This window comes from Eptesicus fuscus, chromosome 24 (genome assembly GCF_027574615.1).
Source record: "Eptesicus fuscus isolate TK198812 chromosome 24, DD_ASM_mEF_20220401, whole genome shotgun sequence".
Taxonomy (NCBI): Eukaryota; Metazoa; Chordata; class Mammalia; order Chiroptera; family Vespertilionidae; genus Eptesicus; species Eptesicus fuscus.
The window spans coordinates 17,805,290-17,823,180 of record NC_072496.1 but is presented as its reverse complement, the minus strand read 5'-3'; the positions used below and the strand labels follow the sequence as shown (position 1 = coordinate 17,823,180).

Below are 17,891 nucleotides of genomic sequence, written 5' to 3'. Positions count from 1 at the left end.
AGCCCTTTTTTGTCTGTGAAGCTTCTGATTCACCTTCAATTTTGAATGATAGCCTTGCTGGGTATAGTATTCTTGGATTCAGTCCCTTGTTTTGCATCACTTTGTATATTTCATTCCATTCCCTTCTGGCCTGGTGTGTTTCTGTTGAGAAATCAGTTGATATTCTGATAGGAGATCCCTTGTAGGTAACTTTCTGTCTCTCTCTTGCAGCCTTTAAGATTCTTGCTTTGTCGTTGGTGTTCGTCAATTTAATTATGATGTGTCTTGATGTCGGTCTTTTGGGGTTCAACTTGTTTGGGACTCTGTATGCTTCTTGGACTTGGATAGTTTTTTTCTTGCCAATATCAGGGAAATTTTCTGTCATTATTTCTTCCAACAGGTTTTCTAGTCCTTGCTTCTCTTCCTCTACTTCTTTTATCCCTATTATTTGAATATTGTTTCGTTTTTTGTCGTCCCAAAGCTCCCTTAGGCTCTCCTCTTGCTTTTTAAGTCTTCTTTCCAGTTGCTGCTGTGTTTGTGTGTTTTTTCCTACCTTGTCTTCTAATTTGCTGCTGCGGTCCTCAGCCTCTTCTACTCTACCCTTTAAGCCTTCCATTGTGTTCTTTATTGCAGTTATGTCGTTCTTCATCTCCTCTTGGTTTCTTTTCATGTTGGTGACATTTTCATTCAGCTCCTTATAGTTCTCATTGAGTTGTGTGTATTTGTCATCCATCCTTTTAAACATCCTTATAAAGAATACTCTGAATTCTTTCTCTGTTAAGCTGCTAGCCTCAAGTTTATTTAACTCCCTTTCTGGTTATTCCTCTTTTTCTTCCCTTTGGGAATTTCCTTTTTTTCTCCCCATGTTTTCCTGTAATGTTTTAATTGTAGTTCCAATTGCTTTGCTACCCAGGATCTTTTGGTGATGGTGCTACTGGTATAATCTCTCAGTTCTCCCGGGCTTGGTAATCTAGTGTAGCTCCCTACTTGAGCTACTTGGGTTCTCTTGATGTAGGCCTGGAAGCTTGATAAGCACAACTGTGGTTTGTAAAAGTCAGCAGCTATGGAGTGGAGTGTCCCAGTTTTAGCTGTCTTCGACCATTAGTTGAAATCGCGCGTGTCCAATGGGGACTCACGGTGGAACCCATTAACCATCTCTTGGGAGAGCTCCCAGTGGCTCCCACTAGCACCCTGTGTGTAGATGGGCTCAGGGTGCCTGCCTGTTGTAAATTCGCTTCTGTGGCGGAGTGTTTGCAGGCACAGCGCTCTGATGCACTCTGAGGGTCCCGGGCACTGAAGTTAAATAGCTAGGGTATATGTGGGAAGTTATTCAAGAGAAAGTAGTTCAGAGTTTCTGCTGTGGGACAGCGTGTCCATGGCTGTACAGAATCATACCCAGCAGGGGCTCAATGCAGCTCCCCAGAGGACCCTGTGGATATATGGGCTCAGGGCACCTTCCCTTGCTGTGGCTATGAGTTTGCCCGCCCTTGAGTGTGCGTGAACTGGTGGCGCGCCCGCTGGCGCAAAGCTCTGAAGCACCCTGGCCATGAAGTTTCACCTCAGAGGTGTCCGTGGGCAGTTATTTAGTAAGAGGCAGTTCAGAGATTCTACTGCAGGGCCGCGCACCCTTGACTGTGCAGAATCACTCCCTCAGGGGTTCTCAGTGGTTCCCAAGCACTGCCTGGATAGTGGAGTGCCTAGGTGCCTATTGCCTGGGGATGCAGGGAATCCTGAGTTCCGGCGCTGGGGAGGGGGAGGTTGTACTTACTGCTTTTAGCAGTGCACTTTTGGAGGCGGAGGTCTCAGGGTTCACGCATCTGCAGCTGGGGTGTCAGGTCTTCTACCAGAGTGGCTGTAGTGACCAGGTTTGCTTGCGAGACCAGACTGGGTGGTGGTAAGGTTAGGATTCTAGTCTCTAGCAGTTCCATTCTTAAAGATAGCAGGGTCTCTGTGCCACTGGTGTCCTCCCTGGAGTGTTTGCAGAGGCCGTGGGGTTTTGCAAACACTGCCTGGATTGGAAGCCCCCTGGAAAAACTGCAGGGTCTAACTGTCCATATATCACTCACACACACACCCACACACGTCCACACGCACCTCTATCACTCCTTCACTCGATCACACACTCACCCTTCCTACCTTCCTCCGGTTGCCATCTTCGGTCTCCCCCTAAAAATTTATTTTAAGTTCAAGTAATATGGTAATATTATATGGTGCTTGTTTCACTTGCATAATTCATAATTGCTTGCAATGATGTTTACTTTTGTGGCTTCTGGTATTTCACATGCATCTATAATAATAAAAATGTGACATGCTAATTAGACCAGTAGTCCTTCTGGACAACCTTCCGGATGAGTCCAGGGCTGTGAAGGAAGGCCCAGTCCTGGGTGCCTGCCAGCAGCTGTAGGGAACCCTGGGTCCTGGGTGCCAGAGGGAAACCAGTGCTGGCAGCCCAGGGGAAGGAAGGCCTACTCTTGTATGAATTTTGTTCATCGGGCCTCTAGTTTGTACAGAAATTACTAGCGCAATATTATGGAATTATAAGTTCTTTTTTAATCCAATTTAGGCTTCAAGTTCATTTTTAGATGAAATCAGAAAAAGTAATTTCTGAATTAAAATTAAAACAAAAAGTGTCTTAATTATATGGATGATTCAGTTCTGATTTATATTGCACTAAATCCCTGTTTATAATTATAAAGCACGATATTTAATCACCTTTATCAGTTGTTTTCTTGCCCTAGTATACATATAAAAGTATTTTCTTTATTTTTTTTCACATGACTTCACTCAATTATTGTAATTATACCTATCGTTTCAAACTTCGATGCTAATCTTAATTACCAATGTGACTGTGTCTTGAAAATAGAATTAATATGTCATCATATGCTAATAGCAGATACAATGGATACATTTTGGGGGTGGGCATTCATAGAAGCAAAACCAATGTGCACAGAAACTAGGGAGGTGAGGGCATGTGCTAGAGGGTGGGAGTGGCCGGGGAGAGGTCAATGGAGCAGGGAGGGTGAAATGAGACATATGCAGTACTTTAAACAATAAAGAATTTAAATGAAAAATAAAAGAAAAATGAATAAGCTTTATGTTTTAGAGGAGTTGTAGGTGCACATCAAAATTGAGTGGAAAGTGCCCATAAACCACACAAACCTAAACCCACTGCTTCTCTCATTTTTATATTCAGCAACTGAGAAATATATTTATTTCAATGGAGGGGATATGCAATGACATGATTATAAACCAAAGTCCATAGTTTACATTAAGGTTCACTTTTGGTGTTGTACACCCTATGGGTTTTGACAAAGCTATGATGGCACATACACAACCATTACATTATCATATAGAATCTTCTCACTGCCCTAAAAATCCTCTGTGCTCTGCTTATTCATCCATCCCTTCTCCCTAACCCCTGGAAACCACTGACCTTTTTTACTGTCTTCCTAGATATGTGCTTCCCTGCAGGTTGTATAGTTGGAATTCTACAGTGGGTGTCTTTATGTATAACAAGTGAAAATGCAAAGGTAATTGGATGTAGTTATCCAAGATGGTCTTTGAACTGAGTTGTTTTTTGTTGCTGTTCATCAAAATAGTATCTGATGACATGTCCCATACAAGCTGAAAGAGACTGATTTCTCTAGGCATTTGCCACCTAATGGGGAGAGTGGAGAAAAATGACCTCACACCCTCCTGCAGAGCATTTACTATCTATGCCACACTACTCTGTGAGGTGGGAACAGATACTCTAGCAATGGAAGGAGACAGCCTCAAGAGGTTCTATTTTATGCAACTGGAATAAAAACATCCTTCCTACTTATCTTCCTTTTGGATATGGGGACAGAAAGAATCTGCCTCCTATGTTTTGCAGTGTTGCAAAGTGTAGTGCCTAGCAACTGAGCTTCCTTATGATAAGAGTGTTTTATCCTAAACTGGCTAGTCTTCACTGAAGGAGTGAAGAATTTATATTGTGTTAGGGCAAATAAGTATACCCTCTTCGAACTGCTATTAAGGGAAAAAGGCAGAAAACTCATAATATTTAAGTTTGACATGGTTAGTTTATGATTCTGCTTCCACTAATGATACAGTTTTCTGTCAGGCTGATGGGGTTTGGTTAGATGATGTTCATTGTACATGGCAGTTCACAGGTAAGTATCAAGTTTTGATAGACCCCAAACTTTCTATTTTGGCATTAGATGTGTTTAAAAAGGAAAGTGAATGTTCCTAATGTATTAGTGGGATACCAATAATATGATTATTGTTCACTCTAGTATAGTCTTCAGGTGTGGTCCTGAAGTTACACTTTCTAACAAAACATTAAACTGGTACTTTTAAAGTTCTGTATTTTTACTGTTTTAAGATGTATTTTACTTTTTTTTTAATAGTGGTTGATATATCTGATGAAGACTCTTTAAGCAGGTAGGATTTTTCAAAATTATATGTTAACAGCAGAGAAAAGAAACTAACATTTCTAGAGTGTTCTACCGTGGGCTAGACCTTATACTATAATTAACCTGTGATATATAGTCATCACAATAGCTTGGCAAAGTAGCTGTGCTTTTGTAACCTACTTTTTACTAATGAGGCAACTGTGATTCAGGGAGGTGAATGAGTTGACCCATGATTCCATAGTTAGCAAGGGCTGACTCATGATATGAGTGTCAACCAACTTGGCTCCCTAATTATTCTGTTGTCTCTCAACATACACTGATAAGTATCTGTGTAGCTCTGCAAACAAGATACAGATGCAAACCAGATCATGTCAGAAAGTCAAATCTGATTGTGCACCAACGCTGATTTAGAGTTTTTCTAACAGGCCCAGTTAGTCTAATTATTTATGTTACCACCCCTGACAAATGTAGTGGTAAATAGGGCCCCATATTTCCCATGAAAGCCTTTAGGGCCCATCTCATTTAGTTATGGCCACATAACCAAAGGTTGTACCTGAGCAAGGTCCAAGCAGGCAAGTGTTTTTAGATAAAATGATATGAACTCTGCTTGAAAGGAATACTGTATTTGTAAGTGAAGAATATTTATATATAGCACATGTTATGTTAATTAAATTTAGCATCTATTTAGAGGATGTTTCTAATTGATTTCTCTATTTACTGACTTGCCAGTCGGGTTTTCCCTTCAGGCTGCTATCATTGCCAAATTGTATGAAGTTTTGCCTTTTTTTCTAGAGTGATTTTTCCTCTTCCAAGATATTTCTTATTTTTTTTAACTTTCTTCTCTCCTTTTTTTGGTGTTTATGTAATTGGGTTATATATTTTCTCTTGAGTCAACTCCAGTGTTCTCCATTTGTCTATAGACAAAATGAACGGAAGGTAGAATTTCAGATGTTTAGGGGAGCCTAGCGCTTATTAGTCAAAACATCCTCTAGTAAGTACTTCAACCTGTGTTTAACATCTTGGGGAAGTGGTGGTTCTTCATTTAAATCTTCCTCTACTTGAGATTAGTGACCTCAGCATAGTTTCTTATCTGTTAGAGGACTTTAAATTAGCAATACCCAAGTGGGACATGAGGAGCCCTTTTTTTCCTTTCATTTTAGCCTTGGAGGTAATTTACACAGTTGAATTCTTCAGTATGCAAATGGTCAACTCTGGACACACAAACAGGGCATTAATTTGGAATGTATATCAAGTTAGCTGTTTATATAACATAATAGAAGATGCTGAGGGTGAAGTGACCTCTGTGTTATATGTAGAGCCCTCATGCTTGCTGGAAATGATGAGTCCCCAAATACAGTCAGGCTTTTTCAGGAAGGTAATGATGCTGATGACTTTTCTCAAGATCACTGTGGGTGGGCTGCAGAAGAATAGGCTTTTGTGAGTGGATTTAATTTGTAAGTGTTTGCTTTGAAATGCTACTTATCACTAAACTGAGGTATAAAATCATTTCTCTGTCACTTTTTATGTAACGGGTGACATTTTATAGTTTGGTTCAGACAGTTTGGGTATGGCATTCAATTGGTCTAGGTCATCAGCCATAAACCAAGGAAAGGCTTGGCTAGTTAATAGGAGCACTTGGCCAGATTCATTTTCTCAGAACTTTTAAGATTTTTACCCATTTCATTGCACGTAGGACCACTATGCATGGGGTTACAAATAAAATCTCAGCTCTGATATTTTTAACTAGTTATTTGGGGACTTGAAGTGTTCACTGTAGCAGAAAAATATGTAGTTTCTGGGGGTATCTCCTATATCCTTCCTTCCCTCCCCCACTTGGATTTTCAGGAACATAAAGGATTCCCTAAGTCCAGGAAGACAATCTTCTCTCACAAGTCCGATGGAGATGTAAAAAAGGACATTCTAACTTTTATGTTGTTTCCATTGATTCTATTGCTGTTGAGTTGACATTGAGCCCCATCATATAATCATGATTGATCTTTGCTCCCAGGTTGGCCTTGATGATCCAGATTCCTGAGTCTTCCTGTTGACTCACACTTGGATTTGAGGGTCACACCTATTTTAGTTTATATACCTATGCTTTGTATGCTTAGCCAATATTCCAATTACCAGCACCCTATTCTGAAAGCTGGGCCTCCTAGCTCTAGCCACCTTCATCCTCCCTCACACACTGGAAAGCTTATGTGGAGGTCATATTTTAGCCCAGATTTTCAGGGATGAGTTATTCTTTGAGCTTCATGTTTGTTTTTCTCTGGTAGTAGGTGTTACTTAGAACAATACTAAGCTGCCAGGGAGAATCAAATAATGCCTAAGGAAAAGACCAGAAGTTCCTTTCTCCTTTGTTACCAGATCTGAATGCCAAGGTTATTTTATGTACTGTGGAGCATCTTTGTTAGATAATGGAAGGTCCCATATTTCTTTCCCAGAGTAGTAGGCACAACTTTCCTGAGGTTCCATAATTAAAGTTGGCCTCTGAAGTGATCTCTTTACCATAACAATGAAACTTTCCCAAGTGACTTGAATGTATCTCAGATTTCACAGTATTTTAAATTATGCCGCACATGGAAGCCAGTCAACAGAAAGCTCTGATTCAAAAGTAGGTTTTTGGTCCATACAATTGCTAGAGCCCCAGGCATGATTCATCAGTTTCCATGTGTGGCAAGCAGAAGTGTATATTGCAAAACAGTTGGGGGCCAACAGGGAGATTAAGCATCATTCTTATAAAGATCTTCTGGGTCACAGTTTGCTTAGGTAGAGAAGGCCTAGTATTAGTCCAGGCCAGTTCCTGACTTTTATTACTTTTCTGTGGTTTGTATGATTTGCTACATAAAGAAGGGAGCATGGTGTTATCTGACTTCAGGGAGTAATCTATTTGTACATAAATGTAGTAGCCAGTTACATAATAGCTGAGATGCCCTGAATTACAAACCACTACATAAGTACAGGTAATAAACAAAATTCATAACATTTTCTGAAAACTGCAACAATTTAATGTTAGAAACCATGAAAAGCACATATTGGGATTTTTTTGGGGGGATCCAAAATAGTTTCAACAAATGAAGTTCATAACTCAACTTTTTCTTTGCTTTACTGTTTCCTAAGCATATGTTTTTGCTCTATTATCTCATTTAATCTTCCTACTAACCTTCTAAATTAAGGTAGTAAGATTCTTATTTTGTAGAGGAAGACCTTGAGCCAAAGAAATGTGACTTCTTTGAAAACAAAGAGCTGTTGGTTATAGAACTAGGATGTGTGAGTTTAAGACATTTGTGTTTATGTCAGGCTAACTCTTATTAATTCACTGAACTATACTGCTGTCATATCAAGACTGTGATACCTTATTATTTTTTTCAGTATATTTTTATTTATTTCATAGATGGAGGGAGAGGGAGAGAGAGAGAGAAACATAAATGATGAGAGAGAATCTTAGATTGACTGATTCCTGCATGCCCATTACTGGAGATCCAGCCCACAACCTGGGATTTGTGCCCTTGACTGGAATCAAACCTGGGACCCTTCAGTCTGCAGGCTTACACTCCATCCACTGAGCCAAACTGCCTAGTGCTGTTATACCTTTTTTTTTTTTTAAATTAAATACTTCATAGAAACAGTAGTAGAACTTACAAAGTTAAAGTGTGTGGTACAATTAAAATTTTAGTTTTAGTTCTGATATTATCTGAAATATTCTGATAACTTACGATATTTTGAAAATATTTTATGTTAATATTAAGAAAGAAATATTATTTATCATCTTTTTTTTTTTTTTTGTACACAGACATCACAAAATAACCTGTGAATATAAAGAAGAAAAGGGACCTCAAAATTTTGAAAGTCACACTCCTGGTAAGACTTCTGATAGTGAATTCTTCTTGGTGTTGCTACCATAGATGAAGTAAGAGTAAGAAATTTTTATAACGAAAGAGCAGGGAAAAAATACCAACAATGTGGAAGTGGCTTGTATAGCTTTTCTTAATCTCTTTATTAATAGAATAGTATTCAGTATGATTTACAAAGTTAATTGTAGGTAATTTAAAATCTGGGGCAATATCATTTGAAAAGAAATTTATTTAGTTAGTTCTGACCCCTAAAATTCCACATGATATCTCTATGTAAAAAAGAAAAGGATGTTTAGTTAGGATGTTTCCTTTATATTTACAGTAACAAATTGGACTGTTCTAAAATGGATCTTTAGTTTTAACTGTGAATTGATTACATTTAGTAAATGAATATTTGTTATTACATAGTAATTTGTGTCACTAAACAAGAAACTAAAACTAGGAACTCAACAATACTTCTCTGGTACCAAAAACTATGGCATATCTTAAGAGCTACAACCCCTTAGCCAATGTGCAAGAATCCCAATGAGATTGTTCTAAAAGGTACCTAACCATTGCATAGAAATGAGAAAGGCAATGCCTGTTGAGAAGCAGAGTGTATTTTTTATATTATACCAAAAAGGTCTCACTATTATCAACTTCAGTCATCAGAAATCAAAATGAACGGTGATATTCGGCAGGAGGAATATCTATTCAGTTGACCTCATTAATTTGATAATTATTAGGACACTGGAATTTCTTTAGAACAAGATGCTCTGTTGCCATAGATGATAATGATAAGAAATGGTCACATGATAATGATAACAAAGTTTCAAATAGCTCAACCTGGGACTCAGCAAATTACAGTAAATATACAAAAATGTTTTCCACTAACAAAAATGCCATATATGGCAACTAGTTTATTGTAGAATCTGAATGTATGAGGACACGTTGGACTTAGTAGACCTTCATCAGAGGACTTTTGTAGTTTGGTTTTGCAAATGATAGGAAATACAAAGATGAAATATCGTTTTGATCTTGAAGGTGCTCATAATATGAGAGAGGTATCGCTGGTTTCTTTCTCTGTTTTTCTAAACAGAATTTTGAAAGAAAATGTCAAAATTCAGTTATTCATTTTTCAGCTGAACTGTGTGCAATTTAACTTTCAGGTGTCTTTCAGGTACTAAGTTTTATTCTGATGTTGCAGAGTTAAAACATTTTAAAAACAGTCATTGCCCTCTAAAAGCTTGTTAGTATCATTGTCACTTCTTTTACTTACTATATTTTATTTAGTGCTTCCTAGGTGCCAGAGCTCAGTAGCATTTTATAATTATCCCTACTTATTCATGGTATTGGTGTTTAGTATGTGTCAGACGCTTATAAGTCCATGATGAGAATTAGAGTTTTAAGAATGTGGCTGAGGCTTTGGCTGGGTTTCTCACTTGCATAAAACATTGTCCCTGATATGCCAAGATTGTGGATTTGATGCCTGGTCAAACAGCAGATTGATCCAATGAATGCATAAATAAGGGGAACTACAAACCAGGGTTTATATCTCTCTCTCCATCTTTAATCAATTTTTTAAACTGTTCAAAAAAATGTGGATGGATTTTAAAGTTAGCATGCAGACCACAAATAAGTTTTCCAGCTAAAGGAGCAGAACGGTGATGTTTGGCAGGAGGAATATCTATTCAGATAACATGTTTGGCAGCAGGAAGGGCAGGTGGTGGGAATTGTGAGCAGTACAGTTTTGATGGTACAAAATGTGTGCTATGGCTACGGGAATGGTTGGGAATGAGGTGAGTGCCTAGCTAAGGCAGGCTTATGAAAGTCTTTCGTACCAAAGAAATGTCTAGAGCTTATCCTCCAGGCCTTGGAAAATTATTCAGGTAGAATGCTTTTAGCTTCAGGTGATAGGTGGCCTGATTAACAGAGGCCCAAACAATAGGAACCAGGATTGCTTTGGGGACTCAGTGATGTCATCAGGATTGCAGTTGTCCTGTTCTCAGCTGTGAGGTTGTCAGTGTTTATGTCAGCTTTCCTTTTTATTAGTTAGCTATGGCTCCAAAGCATTCTATTCTCAGAAGGACCGCTGCTCCTTAGATGTTTCTTTTTTCTTTTTTAAACATTTTGTTAAAGTGGAGTTAGCACACATCATATTCCTTTCAGGTGTACTACCACAGTGGTTTGACATTTATGCTCCTTAAGATGTGTACACAGTGATATGTGTAGTAACCATCTGTCACCGAGCAAAGTTATTATGATACTAGGTGCCAGATGCACACAATTAGTGCTGGGAGTGGGGCATCCCTCAGCCCGGCCTGTGCCCTCTCACACTTCGGGACCCTTGCTCCTTACTGCAGGCCCCTTACCACTTGGCTCACTGCTCCTTAGCTCTGCTGTGGAGGCAGGAGAGGCTCCCTCTGCAACTGCTGTACTTGTCAGCCATGAGCCGCTGGGCTTCTATCTGAGCAGCTCTCCCAGGTGGGAGTGCACTGACCACCAGGGTGCAGCTCCTACATTGAGCGTCTGCCCCCTGGTGGTCAGTGTGCATCATAGCGACTAGTCGTTCTGCTGTTTGGTCAATTTGCATATTAGGCTTTTATTATATATGCTACACACACACACACACACACACACACACACACACTCTAGAGGCCCATTGCACGAAGATTCGTGCAAGAATAGGCCTTCCTTCTCCTGTCTGCCAGCACCAGATTTCCTCTGGCATCTGGGACCCAGGCCTTCCCACCAGTCGCAGCCTTTCCACCTTTGCTCCTGCCAGAGCCTTCAGTGTTTGCTCAGGCCTGAGTGCCGCTCTTATAGCTCCTTCTGCCTCCGACCCTTCCCCTCATAGCAGGCATCCTGCCCTGCTCAACAGCTCCACACCTGCATATGCAAATTGACCTGGCATCTTTGTTGGGTTAATTTGCCTCCCCACTCCTGATTGGCTGGTGGGTGTTATGGAGGTATGGTCAATTTGCATATTCTTCTTCAATTAGTATAGATATGTGTGTTTGTCTGTGTGTGCGTGTGTATGAATTCCTCATCTTTCATATTTACTTACCTATTGAAAGACACCAATAAAGCGAATAAAACTAGTTGCTTTATATCTTGGCTATCCTATCTAATAAAAAAGCAATATGCAGATTGATCATCATCGCAACACACAATATAGCTTCCCCCATGTGGTCAAAGATCCTGCCCCCATGTAGACACAAGCGGCCACCACAAGATGGCCAGCAGGAGAGGGCAGTTGGGAGGCACCTGGCCTGCAAGGGAGGGCAGTTGAGAGGGACCAAGCCTGCAAGCAAGGGCAGTTGGAAGTGATCAACCCTGTAGGAGAGGGCAGTTAGGGGTGACCAGGCTGGCAGAGGAGGGAAGTTGGGGGCAAACAGGCTGGCAACAGAGTGGTTTAGGGTGCAATCAGGAAGGCAGGCAGGCAAGCAGTTGGGAGCCAGCAGTCCTGGATTGTGAGAGGGATGTCCGGCTGCCCGGGCAGTCGGACATCCCTCAAGGGGTCCCATATTGGAGAGGGTACAGGCTGGGCTGAGGGACAACCCCCCTCCGTGCACGAATTTCGTGCACCGGGCCTCTAGTTGTAAATAATGCTGTAGTGAACATAGGGGTGCAGATATCTTTTCAAATTCATGTTCGTTTTCTGTTGAATAAATACCCAGCAGTAGAATGGCAGTTCTATTTTTATTTTTTTGAGGAATGTCCATGCTGCTTTCTGCAGTGACTGTACCAATTTACAATCACATGAACAGTGCCCGAGGCTTTCTCTTTTCTCCACATCCCCTTCAACACTTCTTATTTAATTATATTTTGACTAGAGGCCCAGTGCATGAAATTTGTGCATGGGGCGGATATGTGTTCCTCATCACAGCCTGCACACTCTCCAAACTGGGACTTCTCGAGGGATGTCCAACTGCCTGTTTAGGCCTGATCCTGGTGATATTGGGCGTAAACAGGCAGTCAGACATCACTCTTGCAATCCAGGACTGCTGGTTCCCAACCACTCCCCTGCTGGTCTTTCTCATGAACCCCTAACCACTTCCCTACCATCCTAATCAACACCTAACTGCTCCCCTGCTGGCAGATTTCCCCCAACTGCCCTCCCCTGCAGGCCTATTACCCCAACTGATCTCCCCTGCAGGCCTGGTCACGCCCAACTGCCCTCCCCTGCCAGCCATCTTGTGGCGGTCATCTTGTGTCTACATGGGGGCAGCCATCTTTGACCACATAGGGGTGGCCATCTTGTACATTGGAGGGACAGTCAATTTGCATATTACCATTTTATTATATAGGATAACAGCAATTCTGTGTGGAGTGAGGAGTTACTTGCTGATGAATTTCATTTGCAATTCCAAGATTAGTGATGTTGAGCTATGTGTTTCCTTCGATTTTTTTAAAATATGTTTTTATTGACAATGAAGGGAGAGGAAGGAAAAGGGAGAGGTAGATTGAAACAACAATGAGCAAGAACCATCACAGCCATGGGATGCCTACAACACACCCCTCCTGGGGATCAACCCTGCCACCCTGGCATCTTCCCTGCCCTGGAGTATAACCAGTGACCTCATGGTATATGGGACAATGGAATCCATCTACTGAACCACACTGGCTGGGCCTATGTGTTTCTTTTATTTTTTTATATATTTTATTGATTTTTTACAGAGAGGAAGGGTGAGGGATAGAGAGCTTGAAACATCGATGAGAGAGAAACATCAATCAACTGCCTCCTTCACACCCCCTACAGGGAATGTTCCCCCAACCAAGGTACATGCCCTTGACTGGAATTGAACCTGGGACCCTTGAGTCCGCAGGCCGAAGCTCTATCCACTGAGCCATACCGGTTTCGGCTATGTGTTTCTTTTAAATAGGAAGAAACCTGAGAGGTTTGCATGTGACTTCCACTAACATTTTATAGGCTTGGGTTAATTGCATGCTCATTTCTAAACCAGTTAATATAAGCCAGTGACTCTGATGAGCTTAGTTTAATAATTTCTCTTTTTGGAGTTGGGGAGATACCACCGTCTTTGTGTGTCAGGACAGTAAACATCCAAAGAGAGTTGTGGTTTGCAGCAGGAATGAAGACTGAGGTAGGTTTCCAGGAATATTTACTGCAGGGATTCATTGTAGTTTTAAGCAGAACAGGAACAAGCTTTTTTTTTTTTTTTTTTTTGGCCTGTGAGCCCTAGTTTGCTGACCCCTCATGTAGAGGATAGATAGAAGGAAACCACATAAAGAAACTTGTAGACAAAGGGACACTTTTCCTCCTTGGACAAGCATTAATCCATTATGAAATTTTCCTTCATCTATACTGGCATGAATCAGGAAGCTCAATATATTCCATTTAAAATGTTGGTGTTTTCTAGGTCTATTTCTCTCTCATTTGTTTTGTTTAAAAATAAATTATTAATTTAAGAAGGAACTATAATTGTTGGTGGTATATCCATCCACTCCTTCCCCACCTCCCATGAGAGCCATCTGTTAAGAGCCCACCTTTGACTAGGCTAGTTGACAGTACCAAAGTAAAGCAGAGACAGTAGAGAGGTCTAATTCATAAGATTTTTGTGATGTTTGCATGCAGAGAGCTAGTCGGGAGAGAGAATACTAACATGATTCATAGGTTTCCACATAGTGTACTGGAATTTAGGTAGGACATGAAGAATAAGACTTTATCAGATGAGCAGAAAAGAGCAACAGTTCAACAGGAAAGACCAGTATTTTTCCATAGAGGTAGAGTTTAATGGAATATCTATGGATATCCTCACATTTTGGATAGAATTTCTTTTAGTTTTTGACTTATCCTACTAACAACTGCCTTGAATAGTTGAGCCATGATTTTAGTTTAATAAGAAATTTAAAAATGATTAGGAATAAATAAAAAGAACTCTGTAATAATTAGTACAATTGTTTAGCATAAATGATAGTTACGTGTTTGTTTGTTTTTTACAGTTCGCTCAGTTAGTTGATTCATTCATAACTCTTGTGAAAGGGAATTAAACCCTGTTTACTTGAAGAAAATTGTCAGCGTAATGTGTTCATTTTCTTACAGGAACTTTGAAACTATAGAACATGTTGTCAATCATTAGGATTCTTTATTTCCTATAGTGACTAAATAGTAATGTTTCTTTTTTTCACATTTTTCTGACATAATTGTTTCATTTATCGCTTTCATGTCTTTATTCCAATAGTTACAGATCAACAGGAAACTCGAAAACAAGCATGGACTGAAACAAAATCAATGACAGGTATTCTGGGAAATCAACTTCTGTATTGTGATAATGTTTAACACACCAATCCAAAAATAATTTCACAGAAGGCAATTTGGTTAGAGGTTCCTAAATCCAATTTGATTAGAGGTTCCTAAAGTAATTGCTTATTACTTTAATAGGGGTGGGGAGGAGGAGGAATGAGCCACATGTAATACTTTAAGGTTTGCTTATTACTTTGCTTAATACTTTAATAGGTTTGCTTATTTACTAGAAAAATTACAGGACTCAACATAGATTTGTGCTCATTCCTAAGATTTTTACAGTGAAAGAACTAAAGCAAAATCAACAAAGGGAAAAGTTTTGCGTGACAAAGTGTGGAAGACATCAGGCACAAACTTTCAGGAGTCCTCTTGGAGTTAGCAGGAGGTGCCTGGTTACTCCAGTGTCAGATTCTGACAACACGTGTGATATATGTCATGTGCCAGTCCGGTTAGACTCAGTGCCAAGGTTTTTATGGCATGCTAGTCACATAGGCATCTCCCCCATCGCATGTACAAAGTTCTAGATTCCCAAGAGGAATGCATGTGTTCAGCCTGAACCCCATTTGTTGTACAAAACATTTAGGTACAGGGAGCCACTCTTCACAGGTAGAGAAAATTGGAAACCCTCCCCAGATTCAGGTTTTCAGTCTCCAAGTGAAGGGTAGCCATTTAAGCAGGACTTTCAAAGGATAGCAATATTAAGCCTGCTGCATGAAAATTTTCTGCTCAATAGGTATAGTCCTGGTTGAATTTTTGGCTTTGACCTAAAAATTTATTTTAAGAGCAAGTAATATGATAATATTATATGATACTTGTTTCACTTACATCATTGATAATTGCTTACAATGCTGTTTACTTTGTGGCTTTTGGTATTTCACAGGCATCTATAATAATAAAAACATAATATGATAATTAGACCAGTAGTCCTTCTGGACAACCTTCGGGATGAGTCCAGGGCTGTGAGGGAAGGCCCAGTCCTGGGTGCCTGCCAGCAGCTGGAGGGAAGCCTGGGTCCCGGGTGCCAGAGGGAAGCCAGTGCTGGCAGCCAGGGGGAAGGAAGATCTACTCTTGTATGAATTTTGTGCATTGGGCCTCTAGTTTGTACAGAAATTACTTGTGGAATATTAGGGAATTATAAGTTCTTTTTTAATCCAATTTATGCTTTAAGTTTATTTTTAGATAAAATCAGAAAATATAATTTCTGATTTGAAATTAGAAGAAAAAGTGTCTTAATTATATGGATGATTCAGTTCTGATTTATATTGCACGAAATCCCTGTTTATAATTATAAAGCATGATATTTCACCACCTTTATCAGTTGTTTTCTTGCCCTAGTATACTTTTTAAAAGTATTTGCTTTATTTCTTTTCACATGGCTTCAGTCAATTGTGGGAATAATATCTATGGTCTCAAACTTTGATCCTTATCTTAATTACCAATGTGACTGTGTCATGAAAATAGCATTAATGTGTCATTATATGCTAGTAGCAGATACAATGGGTACATTTGGGGGGTAGGCATGCAAAGAAGCATGACCAATGGGCACAGAAAATAGGGAGGTGAGGGCATGTGCTGGAGGGTGGGAGTGGCCGGGGATAGGTCAATGGGGGTGGGGAGGAGGAGGAATGAGCCACATGCAATACTTTAAACAATAAAGAATTTAAATGAAAAAGAAAAGAAAAATGAATAAGCTTTATTTTTTAGAGGAGTTGTAGGTACATATTAAAATTGAGAGGAAAGTGCCCATAAATCACATAAACCTAAACCCACTGCTTCTCTCATTTTTATATTCAGCAACTGAGAAATATATTTATTTCAATGGAGGGGATATGCAATGACATGATTATAAAACAAAGTCCATAGTTTACATTAAGGTTCACTTTTGGTGTTGTACACTCTATGGGTTTTGACAAAGCTATGATGGCACATACCCACCATTACAGTATCATATAGAATCTTCTCACTGCCCAAAAATCCTCTGTGCTCTGCTTATTCATCCATCCCTTCTCCCTAACCCTTGGAAACCACTGACCTTTTTTACTGTCTTCCTAGATATGTGTTTTCCTACAGGTTGTATAGTTGGAATTCTACAGTGGGTATCTTATGTTTAACAAGTGAAAATGCAAAGGTAATTGGATGTAGTTATCCAAGATGGTCTTTGAACTGAGTTGTTTTTTGTTGCTGCTCATCAGCATAGTATCTGATGAGATGTCCCATACACGCTGAAAGAGAATGATTTCTCTAGGCATTTACCACCTAATGGGGAGAGTGGAGAAAAATGACCTCACACACTACTACAGAGCACTTACTACCTATGTCACACTGCTCTGTGAGGTGGGAACAGATACACTAGCAATGGAAGGAGACAGCCTCAAGAGGTTCTACTTTATGCAACTGGAATAAAAACGTCTTTCCTACATCTTCCTATTTGATATGGGGCCAGATAGAATCTGCCTCCTATGTTATGCAATGTTGCAAAGTGTAGTGACTAGCAACTGAGCTTCCTTATGATAAGAGTGTTTCATCCTAAACTGGCTAGTCTTCACTGAAGGAGTGAAGAATTTATATTGTGTTAGGACAAATAAGTATACCCTCTTCTAACTGCTATTAAGGGAAAAAGGCAGAAAACTCATAATATTTAAGTTTGACATGGTTAGTTTATGATTCTGCTTCCACTAATGATACAGTTTTCTGTCAGGCTGATGGGGTTTGGTTAGATGATGTTCATTGTACATGGCAGTTCACAGGTAAGTATCAAGTTTTGATAGACCCCAAACTTTCTATTTTGGCATTAGATGTGTTTAAAAAGCAAAGTGAATTTTCCTAATGTATTAGTGGGATACCAGTAATATGATTATTGTTCACTCTAGTATAGTCTTCAGGTGTGGTCCTGAAGTTACACTTTCTAACAAAACATTAAACTGGTACTTTTAAAGTTCTGTATTTTTATTGTTTTAAAATGTATTTTACTTTTTTTTTAATAGTGGTTGATATATCTGATGAAGACTCTTTAAGCAGGTAGGACTTTTCAAAATTATATATTAACAGCAGAGAAAAGAAACTGACGTTTCTAGAGTATTCTGTGGGCTAGACCCTATCATATGTAATTAACCTGTACTATATAGTCATCACAATAGCTTGGCAAAGTAGCTGTGCTTTTGTAACCTACTTTTTATTAATGAGGTAACTGTGATTCAGGGAGGTGAATGAGTTGACCCATGATTCCATAGTTAGCAAGGGCTGACTCATGATATGAGTGTCAACCAACTTGGCTCCCTAATTATTCTGTTGTCTCTCAACATACACTGATAAGTATCTGTGTAGCTCTGCAAACAAGATACAGATGCAAACCAGATCATGTCAGAAAGTCAAATCTGATTGTGCACCAACTCTGATTTAGAGTTTTTCTAACAGGCCCAG

At 39.7% G+C, this 17,891-nt stretch overlaps 1 protein-coding gene across 1 annotated transcript in view; it reads left to right on the top strand.

Moving 5' to 3' along the window:
- The window catches only part of LOC114234212 (poly [ADP-ribose] polymerase tankyrase-1-like), a 53,726-nt gene extending 36,163 nt beyond the window's left edge, over positions 1 to 17,563 (top strand). Inside the window, exons 10-13 of the mRNA XM_054712879.1 lie at positions 4,368 to 4,401; positions 8,167 to 8,234; positions 14,410 to 14,466; positions 17,456 to 17,563. Of these exons, the coding sequence (XP_054568854.1) occupies positions 4,368 to 4,401; positions 8,167 to 8,234; positions 14,410 to 14,466; positions 17,456 to 17,493 (197 nt within the window). The 3' untranslated portion in view covers positions 17,494 to 17,563. The remainder of the gene's footprint in view (positions 1 to 4,367; positions 4,402 to 8,166; positions 8,235 to 14,409; positions 14,467 to 17,455) is intronic.
- The last annotated feature ends 328 nt before the right edge of the window (positions 17,564 to 17,891 follow it).